This window comes from Solea senegalensis, linkage group LG7 (genome assembly GCF_019176455.1).
Source record: "Solea senegalensis isolate Sse05_10M linkage group LG7, IFAPA_SoseM_1, whole genome shotgun sequence".
NCBI classification, from domain to species: Eukaryota; Metazoa; Chordata; class Actinopteri; order Pleuronectiformes; family Soleidae; genus Solea; species Solea senegalensis.
This window is the reverse complement of record NC_058027.1, coordinates 18,756,827-18,771,635: the sequence shown is the minus strand read 5'-3', so window position 1 is coordinate 18,771,635 and position 14,809 is coordinate 18,756,827. Positions and strand designations below refer to the sequence as shown.

The following is a 14,809-nucleotide window of genomic DNA, read 5'->3' as shown; positions in this document are numbered from 1 at the left end:
CATATTTTACTTACTTTCTTACTTAAGAGCTAGACATTCATCATTCATTCATCCATTTGGGCATCTGTGGTCTAAAGTCACTCTGCCTTAAACCACAACTAAGGTACGTTTAACCTGAGCCAGACAGCACTCTGTATTTCTGTGGGATCAGTCTCAGCTACATCAAAGTAGCAGACCACATTTCCTGCTCTGAGTTCATAGCCATTAATTCTCTGTTTTATGTTTTTCATCATTAGTGCTGCAAAGCCACTGGACTGTGATCTGCATAACATCTATTATTTGCCCACTAAATTCCCTTCCTCCTGCATGAGCACAGTAGAAAACAAACAGACACTCATTAGCATGTGTGACCCATTGGTGGTAAACCGGCTTATTTCCACATGAGTGCGGCATGAGAATGTATTCCACCAGGACAGTCGAGGTAGGTGGGCCCGCCGGCTGCCTTCATGGGGACTTTAATAGGCACTTAACAAATGCAAGTGGACAAGCACAACGTTATCTGGCACAGTGGGGGTCATGTTGGTACAGTGAGCACTTGTTAGAGGATGACTCACTGTATTTGGACTCTTGGGTGGTCACCGATATTTGCTTCATTTTTAATGTGTTTTTCTTTTTTCCTCTCACAGTGCTAATTGTTGGATTGTGATGGATGCCAAGCGCTGTCTGCCAGAGCTGAGGTAATGTGTGGCATCCAAATAATGCCTCTGTGCTCTGCCCTGTGAAGTGATGAAAGCAGTCTGTAATTACAGGGATAATCAAAACTGTCAGGGGCTCTTCTATGGATGGTTTTGTTTACTGTCTACTTCTCCCACAGCATCACACGCTGCTGGCCAACCACTTCCTCAGCTTGGGATGGTAACTTGCAACTGTACCTGTCTGTGTCTCAGACAAAGTAAAAGGCAGTGTGGCCTTTCATGAGTTGTCCCAGATCTCCACATATTTGGGAAATGTTTTCTGTATCTATATGTTCAGTTCAAAAAGATACAGAATGACTAAGTGTTGTGGCGTTTTGGAGCTCAGCAGGTATTGGTCAGACAGACCACCAACACCTAAATTTAGGAGGTCGATGCCCACTGTGTCTTGCCTGGCAGGAAATAAATTTCATGAAACGATGGATGGATGGATGGGCCGACCAACAGACAGATAGATAGATAGATTGCACACACCAGCACACACATACAAGGTGCACACATGAGATGAAAAAAAAATCTTAAGAAACAAAAAAGGTTAAAACAGGTTAAACCAACAAAAAAAACAGGGAAATACAATCAACAACCCTATCCAGATACACTAAATAATAACAACAATAATATAAGATAGAAGGAACAATGTGAATATACACACGCACACATTTATAGTGGTATAAATTTCACTCCTGAGTCCTGACCTCATTCTCTTCTACTGCAGATTAAAACCCTGCAGTTGGTTTCTATGCCCTCAAGATGGCAGCATTTCGGTGTATTCTCGTTTCTCGTTGAATTTGACGGAGACAAAATGTTAAATGCACACTGTGGGAAATGTCTTCATTTGTCTTCGTGGTTTGATTAGGCAGATTAAATGCCACATGAATTATATTGCAGTACATTCAGTTAGTTAAATATGCTGAATGTGTGGCCACATGGCATATATTTGAATAATAAGGCTGCAATGATGGGGCCTCTCTGGTTAATTGATATAGGTAGCAACCATCGAAATATAGGAAGAGTGATAAACTTTATGTAAATCCGTAAATCCACTGTCTGAGACTGCAGCCCTCTGCTGTGTTTTTGTGAGCAGCAAAACAACCCTGATCCCGGATCAGCTTCCAGGATTCCCATTACACCGCGTCGTAAACGGGGGCGGGACACCGGTGACCAGAGAGTAGAAGGAAGCACGAGGTCTCACTTTGTCTCCTTTTTTTATCTCCTGTGGCGACGATGTGGACTTTTAGAAACATTGCGGCAAGCAAATGCTTTCGTGTTTTCGCATAGTGCTGTTGGACCGGTGTCTGTGTAGATTAGATGTCTGTGAGGATAGAAGGGAGACCTACGCTGCTCTAGTGTTAAAAATGATCGAGCAAACAAGATATAGCTGCGACACGTTGTCCAGGTGTATATATCGTGTATAGTTTGTTGGGTCCAGGCCACTGTTAACACTGAAAAATAAATGTAGCTTTCTTCATGTGATAAATACCAGACCAGTCTCTATGGTAACTGCGGCTAAACTGCAGTAACAGAGCGACGCCCACAGCTCACAGACTGGAAGGCGGGGCAAAAAGCTCGAGTGATTCATCTTTTGAAACAGAGACGATCTCTGCGCACGGCGCCGTGTTTACAGCGAACACGACAGACTGCAGACTGAGCCGGAGAGGCTGCTGTGATTGTACCTTCACATTAATCTGTCTAACGACGCGGCCCGTCGTGCTATCGGCGGAGGGCATTGGATAAGCAAGAGGACCTGTGCGACCCTAGGGCAGCAAGGTCAAATACTGCGCTTTCCCTTTGTATGAAAGTATATTGTCGCTACCACAACAACGCGGTGCGTGTGTGCATGATGAGAGGCTGAGGAGGAGGAGGAGGCGGTGTAGAGGGAGGCTGCGGTCTGAAACCACATTTTACCCTGGATACTTCGACACTAACTAACGTCGCTCACACAAGGGAGCTGTGTATAAACATAATATGATGTTGTGTGACTCGGACCAACTATTTCCATCCTGTTTTTAAGAAGGGGTCCTAGTCGTTTTCTGCCTTCTGGCTGATGATCCTCCAGCAGCGGGACGCCGAACGTTTTTTTCCTTCCCGATATGGAGTGTGAAGATGCGGATTACAGAGGAATTCCCGTTATTGGTTTAACCGCATCGGTTTCATTGCACACGTCAACACGGTGTTGTTTTTTCTGGCAAGAATAAACAGCCATGCATACGCATTTTCTTTCTGGAGGGGTAAAGCGGTGATTGTTTTTGTAACACGACTGGACTCCCATTAGGAAGCGTGAGCGCTACGCTGCTAGCTTATTTGTAGTAGCGTTAGCTTTAGCTCCTCTGGCCGGCTATCTGACTGGTCGTTTAAATAATTTCGACCAGTTTTTGTTGATATTTCATCCCCCCTTGTCATATTTATTGTCTACATTTGGGAGGGTTTACTCAATCAGGAATGAGGTCACGAACGGAAAGGAACCGCTTGACCTTGTTTTGGGGTCTGATGCTGGGTCTGTCGTCCTGCCTCCGGCCCGCCACCACAGAGAGTAAGTAGTGCCACTCCACACCAACAGACACGGAGACATTTGTCTCAGTACTGTCCACAATTGCGAAGAAAAGTTTCCAAAACACCTTGTCTGCACTGTATGTTTTTAAATAGCATTATGGGGAAAACTGCCTGGTAATTAACATTTCGATTTTATGCATTTATTGTGTAAAACTGAATAACGGAATAAATTGTAAACGTAGAAGAAAACATATCACTCAGTGTAGTTTTGTTGCAGGATAATATAATTACTACTACAGGTAAAGTGTTTTTGTTAGTGGTTGTTTTTCATTTAATTTTAACTATTAAAAATGGTTAAATTGATTATATTATTGCAAACTACTGTTGTTTATTCGATTTCTACTTTGGAATCACAAAACAGTGATTAGTCTATGCAGTCCAAAATAATGAACTGCATTATTTCCATTCCAACAACATGGTTTTATTTAGACAATTGAACAAAAACAAGTGTAACTTTAATGAACAAATGTAAACCTAATCATTTAAATCCCACTACAGTGTCTCTTATTACAATATTCCAACACATTATCTTCTCATTTGTCTGTTCGACATGCCTACTGCTCAAAAATGATCAGCTGTGAAAAAGATCTATTATGCCAGGTTTATTCAATACATGCTGTTGTATGAGTTACACTCACATACAGCTTTCAGGTACATCATTCCAATCCAAATGACAGTGGTCGTAGAATTTGACGTAGATACAAACAACAAAGCTGGTGGTGCTCTATATACTGTACTATACTATATATTGATATTGTTATAATTGTACGTTTTATGTATTTTGCACCACTGACAAATGTCACATTGTAATCCTAGAGTTCATCCTTTAAACATTACACAAAAATAAATGAGTTAAACATGTTAGCACGGAAGGTATTTAACCATGACTCAGCCAGCGGAGAAAGCCACTTAATCTCCTCCTTATACACACACGACTCTGAACTCGATGTGGTGAGTAAGAATCAACAAACGTGGATGGTGTCTGTGATCTCAAGAAAAAAATATAGAGAAAGGAGAGGGAGGGGGAGAAAAGTCCTGCCAGAAATATGAATTGAGAAATAAAAAGTGGAAAATGTGGTTTAGAGGTGCTACTTCCCAAAAACATTTGATATTTACGTGTTGAAATCATCTGCAAAAATGTTGGCAAATGCAAATGTGTTTTCATTGGATCTGTTCGCACAAGCAGATCTGAAAATGTTTTTCACTCTTAATTTCAACATGTAATAAATAAGCACGCATGCACTATTTTCACTGTTGGGGGCCAGAACTTGTTAAAGAACGGTGTGACGGGTAAGTAAGTAAAGGGGCCACATTTGTAATATGTGTATCTAATTTAGCACAATGAAAGAACTTGGCATGGCACAGTCGTACATCATAAACTTTTCCAAGTTTGGGTAGAACGACACAATTGTCAATTGTAGTGTTATTTAGGTGTTTTTAACCTGAGGCTGTCGATTCTGATATCACTCCCTCAAAGCTTGCAACAACCACAGCAATGAACACTATTTGTTCATCGGCATCACTGTGCTTCTTCCCTAGCAGTAAACCGTCAATTATTACCCTTTGCTAAACAAACCTGGGACTACTTGACCTTGGAAAAACATTCCATGAAAACCAGACTGCTGCAGTTGCACCGATCCGACAGAACAACATCCTCCCATCAGAAATAAGACGTGAGCCATAGTTAATTTTGACACAGATAACAGAGGACCTTGTAGTGACCCATATACAATGGTACAGTCAGACATTTCCATCAGCGTGGAAAACTGTAGATTGAAATTTATTTCTCCTTATTTCCTGCTACACTGTAAACTAGACTTCCCGATTCATCCCGTTCGTTGGACATGTTGGGGAGGGCTGGGTCATGGGGTTGAACCAGGGTCTGGGTTTTAAAATAGAACAAGCCAAAGTACATTCACAAGCAAAACAGACTAAGTTCTGTTGATTGGAAAGAGTGAGGAGCCTGTGAACTGTTTCTTATAGGGTTTACTGTTAGCCCCAGTGGTTACAGGACAAACCTGTGAAAAGCAGGGGTGCTCCCATCGGAATCCTACATTTATTCTCACTCCAACGTGGAGCTGTCTGAAGCTCCCTTGTGTGGTTAAACTCTGAACATTCCTGCTGGTTTACTGTATCAGTTAGGTCTGAAAAGCAGCTGGCAGGTTTGGGTCAATCAGATTCTGCTTTGCTGCTGCTGCAGCCTCAGCTTTACAGGTGTACCAAACAAGTTTGATCTGTCAGGTATGATCTTTTGCTCAAGCTTCCCTGTGCATTTCTTCTCATGTGGAAAAGTATTTCAATCCATTCCCCCTTGGGCAGTCTGTCACTAACAGGATGTAAATGAGAAGCAAACAGACTTGCTGCAGTGGCAGTGAATAAAGCACCAGCTTAGAGATGTATTGTTTCCTTTCCTTCCTTATTTCTTGTTATATGGACCTTGTAGTAGATTTCCTCTGATTGTCTGTGGACACTCTGGGTGCTACAGTCAGCCAGGAAGGGTTATCAAAAGTAAGTATTTGATCTGGGGGCTTAACAACACTGCAGAGATAAGCTTGTTTAGTTAGCTGTTTTAAAATGTGTCAATGGGAAATACAGAACTGCTACACTTGCTATTGATATTTTCATGCAGCTGGTGCACAAGGTCAAAATTTGATCAGAAAGGTTTGTTTAGGGTTTTCTCAAGCGTGGTCAGGAGCATTTCCCGTGAAAGGTGGCCATGCTGGTGTTGCTGTGAGGCCACAGAGGGTGAAAGTGTTGAGGCTGTGGTGATGTAACATCACTAGGCAGTGTGTCTTTTACAGGCCTGGTTGTTGGGATTGAATTAACAGGTATGCAGCTTGCTGAGGGCTGCTGGCAGTGTGCTGTGACAAGTAGATTACAGACAAAGACATAAGCACCATACCAGCACACTGCCTCAAACCAAAGACATTTAATAATCACACACAAAAGGCTCTTATGTCCCGACTTGACAGCAGCCAGGGTAGTTCGATACAAGGTTGAGTTCTTTATAGTGTTCAACAGTCATGGTTATCAGTCTTTGTTATTTGAGAGTTCAAAAAAATTGTTAGGAAAGGGAAAGCATTTTTGCCTCCAAAAATGTTTGATCTATTCTTAATGTTTGCATTCCAGCAAGAAATTAGGCTTGATTGTTTAGAACTAAACGTCAGGATAAAAGTATGTTTTGAAAATATAAAAATGGTCAAGGGTGAGTTAATGAATTAATTATTTGCAGACCATTGTCGGTATCAAAACATCATCATTTGTGATGCTGTCATATGCAGTAGGAACTAGGAAAACTTTGCCAGCTCAAAGGTTCAGGGTGTTCTTTTTGGAAATTAAACTGTGTTCCAACTCTCCAACTTTAAGTTTTGGAGAGGTACAGATATTGATATCAGCAGTACTGGCTGTAACTATCGTCACTGTACGTTCTAACTCATTGACAGATGCTGACTTCTTCACGTTTAACATTAATTTTCTTTCTTCTCATTAACCTGTTGTATGTTCAATATCACACCATTACTTTGCATTTTAAAATGATGGTCATGTGTGACATGTGACATGACAGCTAATGATGGCGTATGTGTTGCAAGACGGACATTGCTCTAGGCCCAGGTTCTTATAAGAAAACCTCTTTTTAACCAAAATATCTATTGATCTCATTTAACTTGTAACACCAGCCCTAGCTTGAATTTTGAAAAAGATGTTATTTGCAAATCATTTATAGTTTGAGACATATTTCTGGACCTTCTTAGTGTCACTTTTGTACACTAAAACCTGTAGTGTGTGTATATATATATACATATATATATGATATTGTGAGATTTTGAACACTGCCATTTGGTGGTGCTATTGATATGATAATATGTCATCAGATTGGCATTGTTTGTGTGATGGCATTATTCAGCTGCAATTTTGTGTCAAATGTGCTGTGGTCCCCTCTCTCACTTGCTACTGTGTTTTTGTTGTGAGGGTATGAGATTAATATATGTATATATAGATATAGATATCTATATATATATGGTATGGGTGTTGTCTTGTTGGTAAGAGCTGTCCATGATGCTCTGCCCTGCAGCTTCTGAAATGTAAATCGTTCTCAGAGTGATGTGTGTAGAATACATGACTCAGGTGGGAGTATAAAGCTGAAGAGAGAAACCTATTAACACCATTGTTGTTCAGTGGGTAGAATCAGACTACTGTTGCAGTAAATATCAAAAACACAAGTAATGATGGAAGACCGTTTAAACTGCACTGTTTTTAGACATGTTTTTGGGGAAAAGTAATTCATTCTGGGGATTTTTACTGTTGTCAGGAACCAAGCTTTTACTTTATATACATGTTGTTGCCTGACATTATAAATAAATAAAATTGCTCATGTTGGATTGTAAAGGTAGGTATACAGTTTTTGTGTAAAACTTTGCAAGTAAACTAAGGTGGGATGGGGGAATGTCTTCCCCAAGTTTTTTCTGAGGAGGCAGACCACAGTGTCAGGCTATTAATTTGACGATTTGGAGAATTGACAGACAGCACACTTACGGTGTCCAGAGAATGAATCCTGCCAATGATTTTATCTGCTAATATTTATTATAGTGCCACTGGCACTGGTCTAAATATCTCAACATCTACTAAAAGATGATGGATGATTTCTTGACCTTTTGAAACAGCTCAATTAGCAGGTCATTTTTTTTTCTTCATTGATTTGTGATGAAAGCATGTGAAACCATGCCTTGGGTTTTGTCATCATTAGCATACCAAGAAACTAAAGTAACACTGTGAACATAAAGCACAGCAAATGTATCTATCAAACATCAAGACTGTGATAGTGATAATGTTAGCGTGGCAATAGCCTGTAGCTCAAAGCCTCGCTGTACCTCATAGAACACTCTTGTTTCGCGAAGAATGATGTTGCTGTCGTGCCAACAATGAGTCTTTCTGCTCTTAACACGTTTATTTTTTCGTTCTGCAGTGTATTTAATTAACTCTTGGTACATACGTGTCATGTGGGTAATGTATTTTATGGCACAGTACTTCATAGGCCTTTAATGTTGTCCTGTAATGATTCATTTTGTATAGTGACAGTGTCATAAAAGCAATGAACAAACTGAGCTGTTAAATACAGCTTGAATAGACCCTGACTTTGTCACATCAAAAAAAATGTGAACAGCAAGTTCATGTTCTGTCAATAATGGGAAAGCTCAAGTATGCCGTCAATATTTAAAGAGCACCTGTGCAAATATTCATTTGCTAATATCACTATTTCTGAAATGGAGAACATTGTGTTACATATTTTTGCACTTAACAGTTATTTATTGCAAAGAGTGGGTCAGTAAATGATTAAACCAGTAATCACCAGTAAGCCTTTTGATTTAAATGAAGTGACATGTGACGATTATTCTGTTGATATTCCTGAAGAGAACATTAAATTAAAGGATACGGCGAATAAAAATGTAAAAATTAAATTGCTTTGCAGACATTATTGTTAAGGTTAAATATACCGCCTCTCCTCTTTTGTTTTCCCCTGCAGTCTGTGGTCCCAGCATCGACATTGGCAATGATGTCAGTGAATTCAGGCGTTTAGAGAACTGCACAGTGGTGGAGGGCTCCTTGCAGATCCTCCTCATCGGTGACAAAAACAACAACAACGTCAACCAGGAACTCTTCCGCACCCTCAGCTTCCCAAAGTTAACCATGATCACTGACTACCTGCTGCTGTTCAGAGTGTCCGGCCTGGACAGTCTGAGCACACTGTTTCCCAACCTCACTGTCATACGCGGACGTAACCTATTCTACAACTACGCTCTGGTAATCTTTGAGATGACCAGCCTGAAGGACATCGGTCTGTACAGCCTGCGGAATATCACCCGCGGTGCCATCCGCATTGAGAAGAACCCGGAGCTCTGCTACCTGGACTCTGTCGACTGGTCCCTCATCATGGATGCAGAGTTCAACAATTACATTGCAGGGAACAAGCAGTCCAAGGAGTGCAGTGATGTTTGTCCAGGCATCATGGAGAACAACCCACAGTGCAGAAAGACGATGTTTAACGACAACTACAACTACCGCTGCTGGAACTCCTATCACTGCCAGAAAGGTAAGCAGGCTGTCACACATGAAAGCTTGTCAGGGATTTGAATTGCAGACACACTGTGTTGAGAGTCCAACCTTTTGGCCTGTATAAATTTGGGATTGTAATCAACACCTATAGCTTTGGAGATTTATTTTCCTCTGGAAGAATGGGGGGGAAAGCATTAGAATGTTGTTATACATGATTGACTTGTCTGTATCTCAGTAAAGAAGACCTAAAGAAAGACATTTTCTTAGGTATCACTTAAGACTGGGATTTTGCCTCAACCCATGCTCCAAAAATGAGAGACAGCTGGTCGCACAGGTGACATCCTTAATGCATAGACAGTTGTCTATATGTCAGATCCTCTTGGAAAATGGGGAAACTCGGTGCTTCAAAAAGGGGCTGGGCGATATAGCCAAAAATGTTGATATCGATTGTATCACAGTAAGTTGTCAGATCGACGAAGATTGACTTTTTGCTTCTGTGTGATTGCTGAAGAAACCAGTTAATTGTGGTTTAAAATTTCTTAATAGAAAAATACATGTTAAACATAAACATTTTGCAAATTTGAAGCAAAACAGTCTGAATAATAATTTTGTGTTGTACCTCGAAGTGTATTTATTCAATGCATATCAATATATTTTGCACCTTTGTTATATTGATATTGAAACAAATGACATTAGAGTGTATATTGTTATTATTTTATTCCCCAGCCCTGTTTCAAAACAAGAAGTTAATCCAGGCACTCAGGCTTATAACTTGTGATGTAGCCTTGATGGAAGTCTCTAGTCGAAACATGTTGACTTCTTTTTAAGAGGATTTAGCCTTTCCTTCCTTGTATTTTGCTAATTTGTTAGGAGTGCCTGGCTCCATGCTAGTGTTGATGTGCAAGTATTTCTCATTATGACCAACTATTTGAGGTCACGTCAGTATCAGCTTTCTGTGGGAATATTGTGTTTTAGATTCTTTACGTTTACTTACACAGTGTAATGAATGCTTCCAAGACTGCATCCATACCAGTATTTTTTTCTAGTATGGATGTTTTGTATTCAGATGGAAAACAATCTGTGGATCAGAAGCTAACACATCCTAAAACATATTTCATGTGAAGTTCACCGGGCACACATGCGCCAGTGTTAACTGGAAGCAGATTCTGTCCTTTGCTGTTGTTTATGTAGTTTCAGAAAATACGAACAAGAAATTCAAAGTAAGTGTTAAGAGAGCTTTTCTTTCTCAGGTGATTGATGAGTTGTGGCCACTAAAATATCTAAAGGTGACACTGGGTGTTTTTGTTGTTTCTGCCAGTCCAGACTACAATGTAACCCCTGAGTTTTAAAAGGAAACAAACCTCTTAATGTTTGGGTCTCAAAACCTTTGATGTAGTGTGGATGGCGGGTGTATTCATAGCAGAATCTGTGGATATTGTCAGAGTGTAATTAAACCACTCTGAGCACATTGACTTTGAAGTGTCCCCCTAATTTTCTGTTGAAGACTGCAGTGTTTTAGATTTCTTGTTTTGCTGGTGTGTTTCAGACTATGTGTTTTGGCTGACTTTGTGTGTGTGTCTTGCTGAATTGTTTCCCTGGTGACTGGCGCCTTGCTGCAGACTCAGCATGTTGATGTTTTCTGTCTTGTGACATGAAACTGTTGCAGGACTGGCCTTGAATGTATGCACACACACACACACCTGTTCTCATTAAACACACTTGAAACAAAGACAGGCACACACACACACAAACATGCAAACTACAGAGATGTTTGTCTGATTTGCACACATTTGCATCACCTGGTCTGCTTTGTGGGTTGTTTGAGTTGCAGAATGTGGGTATAATGGGGAAAAAATCCAGAGGAGGGGGAGTGTGTTGAAGGAAGACATGTTGGAGGATGGAGGTGTCGAGTGGAAGAGCAAGACTCTCCTGCAATTTTTTATTTTACCTGTAAAACACTACACGGACTCCACAATGAAACCCAGACCTCTTTTTTTTCCTTATTTGTTTAAATGTACACAAGTTTTTTCTTTTTTTCATTTAATGAGACACTGCATGAATCCAGGTCCAAGCATCATATAAATGGCAGCTTATATTGTCCACAATAAGTCCTGTGTAGAGTTGTCTTTACATGCTGGAAAAAAAGTAATTATTTTCATCTATAGCATCTCTTTCACCTCAATCAAATGAGCTTTCCTTGACATAACACACACAGCAACCTTGGGTTTCCCGAATGGCGCTTTAGAAATTAAAGTTTTTATTATTGTTTATGATTATTAACAACTAATACGTGGAATTAAAGATTACAAATACAATTTTTGTAGGACAAGGATTGAGCTGTGATTTTGCTGATGCAAATGTTTAAAATTCCTCAACTCTGTGCCTCCAATAAAAAAATAGTTATATATTTTTGAAAGTAATCTGACAGTTTGTAAAAATATTGACATTAAGGAATGAAGGAATGTGTACCAGTTGCACAAGCAGACAGTGGTATGGAGGTCAAGAGTAACAGTGCAGTGTCGGCTGGTAAGAGGCCATCGTTCTGTCTCCACTCTCAGACTAGATGGAAACATGTTGTTTATCAGAGGGTGGGGGTAGTGAAGTATGGTAAATAGATTTCCATACCATTTTTAAATAGCCAACTTCTTATACTAAATACCTTAGGTGGAAATTTTTATATTACCAGCAGTCCTGCAACAGCTGCTGCTACTTCTGTTTCTCTTACAACTGCCTCAGTTACTTAGCCATCTGCTGGTGCTACTACAACTTCTTTTATTACTACTGCTAATAGTACTTTTCCCAGTAAGAAGCCAACAGTTATGCCTATCTCTTGCTGCTACTAAATCCACTGTTTAACACCACTGCAAGCCCTGGTGCTCGGGCCATGCTTGTTTTCAGTATACCAGTAACTGTTACACTTAAGTCTAGTCCACACGACATTTCATAGGGTTTTCAGCCCTATAATCCACTCCTCAATTATTTTTGCTTAACAGCAAAAATTCAAGGTGGTTTAAATTCAACACCAACTTGGTGTTTACCTTGATGTAAAATCAGTTTAATTTTAATTCGCAGAACTTGTATTCTTTGCTTAAAGAGCCTTAAAACAAAAGCTGTCCCAGGAGAATAAAGGTAGACTTGTCCACTACTCTACACATGGGGGTCCAGACCATTTCACCACGTTTGCCACCCCACAGGCAGTCTCAGAACCTGACTCACTGGACAGGATACTTTCAGGCATGGCTAATGTGTTTGTGTTCTATCTATGAAGTTGACATTGCTTGGCAAGTCAGTTTAAATAGACTAAATATAGAACAAGGGGAGAATGAACCCATGAAGATGCACATGCAGTCTAACGGGCTCCAGAGGGAGTGTGTCAGCCAGGGCAAATGGGCCATCAGTTGCTGCTGCCGCTGCTTTAAAACAGCATTGATCTCAGACAACATGCTCTCTGCACTGCAGAGACGGCATTGTTGGGCTATTTATTAGGTAGTTTATTGGAGAAGTCTGGTGGTAGTAAAGCCCGGCTTCATTAAAGTGAGGAAGGCCAATGGCTAAGTGGTTGAGGTGGCCGATCAAACGCTGCTGATTTCCTCAAGCTGTTGTCTGGCAGCTGCAGTGCCTGTGGATTAGTAAATATGAAGCATTACAAATGATAACAATACTTTTATTTGAAGGGCCTTTTAAAGACACACAAGGACACTTAAACAAGCATTTAAAACAAAAACAAAAACTGGTGATACACATAATAATGATAAAAGAGTCATAGAATGGCTAAAGCCTGGTGTTGCTGTATGTTTATTTGAACTTGTGCAGAAGCTGTGAGCATAGTAGATCATATCATTATGATTGTCATTTTACCCCCTGATAAGGCTCTGTATTTAGCTTCTGTAGTCTTATCTGGGATCTGTTGCGTAAATGTTTTCACAGCCCCTATGCTGTGCTCACATGGAAGTCAGCTAAGAAAAAGTTTAATATCTGACCAGTTTATTCATCAGATCAATAAATGACAGAAGGGAAAAGTGGTAGCCTTGTTTTTGTAGAGTTGATACAAAGGACATGCTTTCAGTCTGAATGCATCCATAAAAGTAATACAGGGAAAAGAAGGTTCGAGGCCTCTTTCCCTCTCTGGGAAAGTGGAGTGTTTTTTAGTTGTAGTGGTGGGGGCTGCATTCTTCTATGTTTACTTCCCTCATTTGTTGTTTGGAATCTGGTTTGGGTGTTTTGTCTCATTCATAACTCACTTCTTCCAGACTTCTTCTAAAGAAGAGCCATGTCTGTGCATGCTGGGACACAAACTCTGCCTCTCTCTCTCCTTCTCTCTCTCTATTCCCCCTCTCACACACACGCACAAACCCACCCACACACGATCACACATTGAACAGCATGGGGGATGTTTTTCCGGTGCTTTGTACGGTCTGAAGAGATGAAAGCACATCATTAAAGTACAAAGTAGGTCTTCTGGGATTTACTGGAAGGAATTTTTGCTTTTGTTAACCCCTGACTGAAGGGATTACACATTAAACCTGGAAGATTGTCTTCTGGGTTGTTGTTTAGCCTGTTGTGAGATTAATTTGATCATATTTGACATGTCAGTGTTTGATCATATATAACTGCTGTGAAGGAAGGTATGTTTTGTCCACGTGTGTCTGTCAGCGTAGCTCAGAAAATAAAGTTTTTTGATGACATTTTCTGGGGATTTAGTTTATGATCCAATGAGGAAATAATTAGATTTGTTGGTGACCTTGAGTCAAACAATTTAAAGTTTTAATTGTTACTTGGCTAACATGTTCTTACGAAACAGTGGACCTAATGCATTAATATTCTTAGAATTCAAAAAAGGTAATGTGCATGTGTAGACTTGGTGTGTACAACTTGAGATAAATTTGTACACACAGATGTCCCTGGCACGCACAGATATTTATGAGACAGTTTACAGAGAGTTGTGGTTACTCTGTGTACCCCATGTCTCTCTGCCAAAGTAGGGGCTTTCAATCTACATAGAGTGGACTCATGTAGGCTTGTATCCAAGATGCTGTCGCTGCTGCGGCTGACACGTCATATGATATTGTAGGAAACCTTACGTGAGCCCTCTGCCGGACTCTAAGGGGTACTACTTAAATAGGCACTTAATGAGATAGCAGCATCTGCATTGCACGCAGTTAATTACAGTGTATACCTGAACTGAACTTACATCCTGCGTTTGAAATAATATCGAATTTCGAATAAGAACTGACAGCCCTAGTTCTCAATTTAATGAGACACAACCTGGGACCTGGAATGAGTTGAGTCCAAAGTATACTTAGTGTGATTGGGTCAGGTACGGACCTGCGTTACTGCTGTGGATTGAGTTTCGATGTGTCAACATGTCAAACATCCAAAAAGGTTCAAATAGAGTTGTGATTATCCAATTCGGATACATCGGCACGGTAAAGGTATTGGTTGGCCACTCAGCCGACAGCTGAGAGCTGAAGCAACTGATAGCTGAAACCCGGCATCCGGAGTGTACAACAGAAACC

At 40.4% G+C, this 14,809-nt stretch overlaps 1 protein-coding gene across 1 annotated transcript in view; it reads left to right on the top strand.

The window, feature by feature from the left end:
- The first annotated feature begins 2,307 nt into the window (after positions 1–2,307).
- The window catches only part of LOC122772252 (insulin-like growth factor 1 receptor), a 37,086-nt gene continuing 24,584 nt past the window's right edge, over positions 2,308–14,809 (top strand). The window contains exons 1-2 of the mRNA XM_044030118.1: positions 2,308–3,222; positions 8,764–9,330. Of these exons, the coding sequence (XP_043886053.1) occupies positions 3,132–3,222; positions 8,764–9,330 (658 nt within the window). The 5' untranslated portion in view covers positions 2,308–3,131. The remainder of the gene's footprint in view (positions 3,223–8,763; positions 9,331–14,809) is intronic.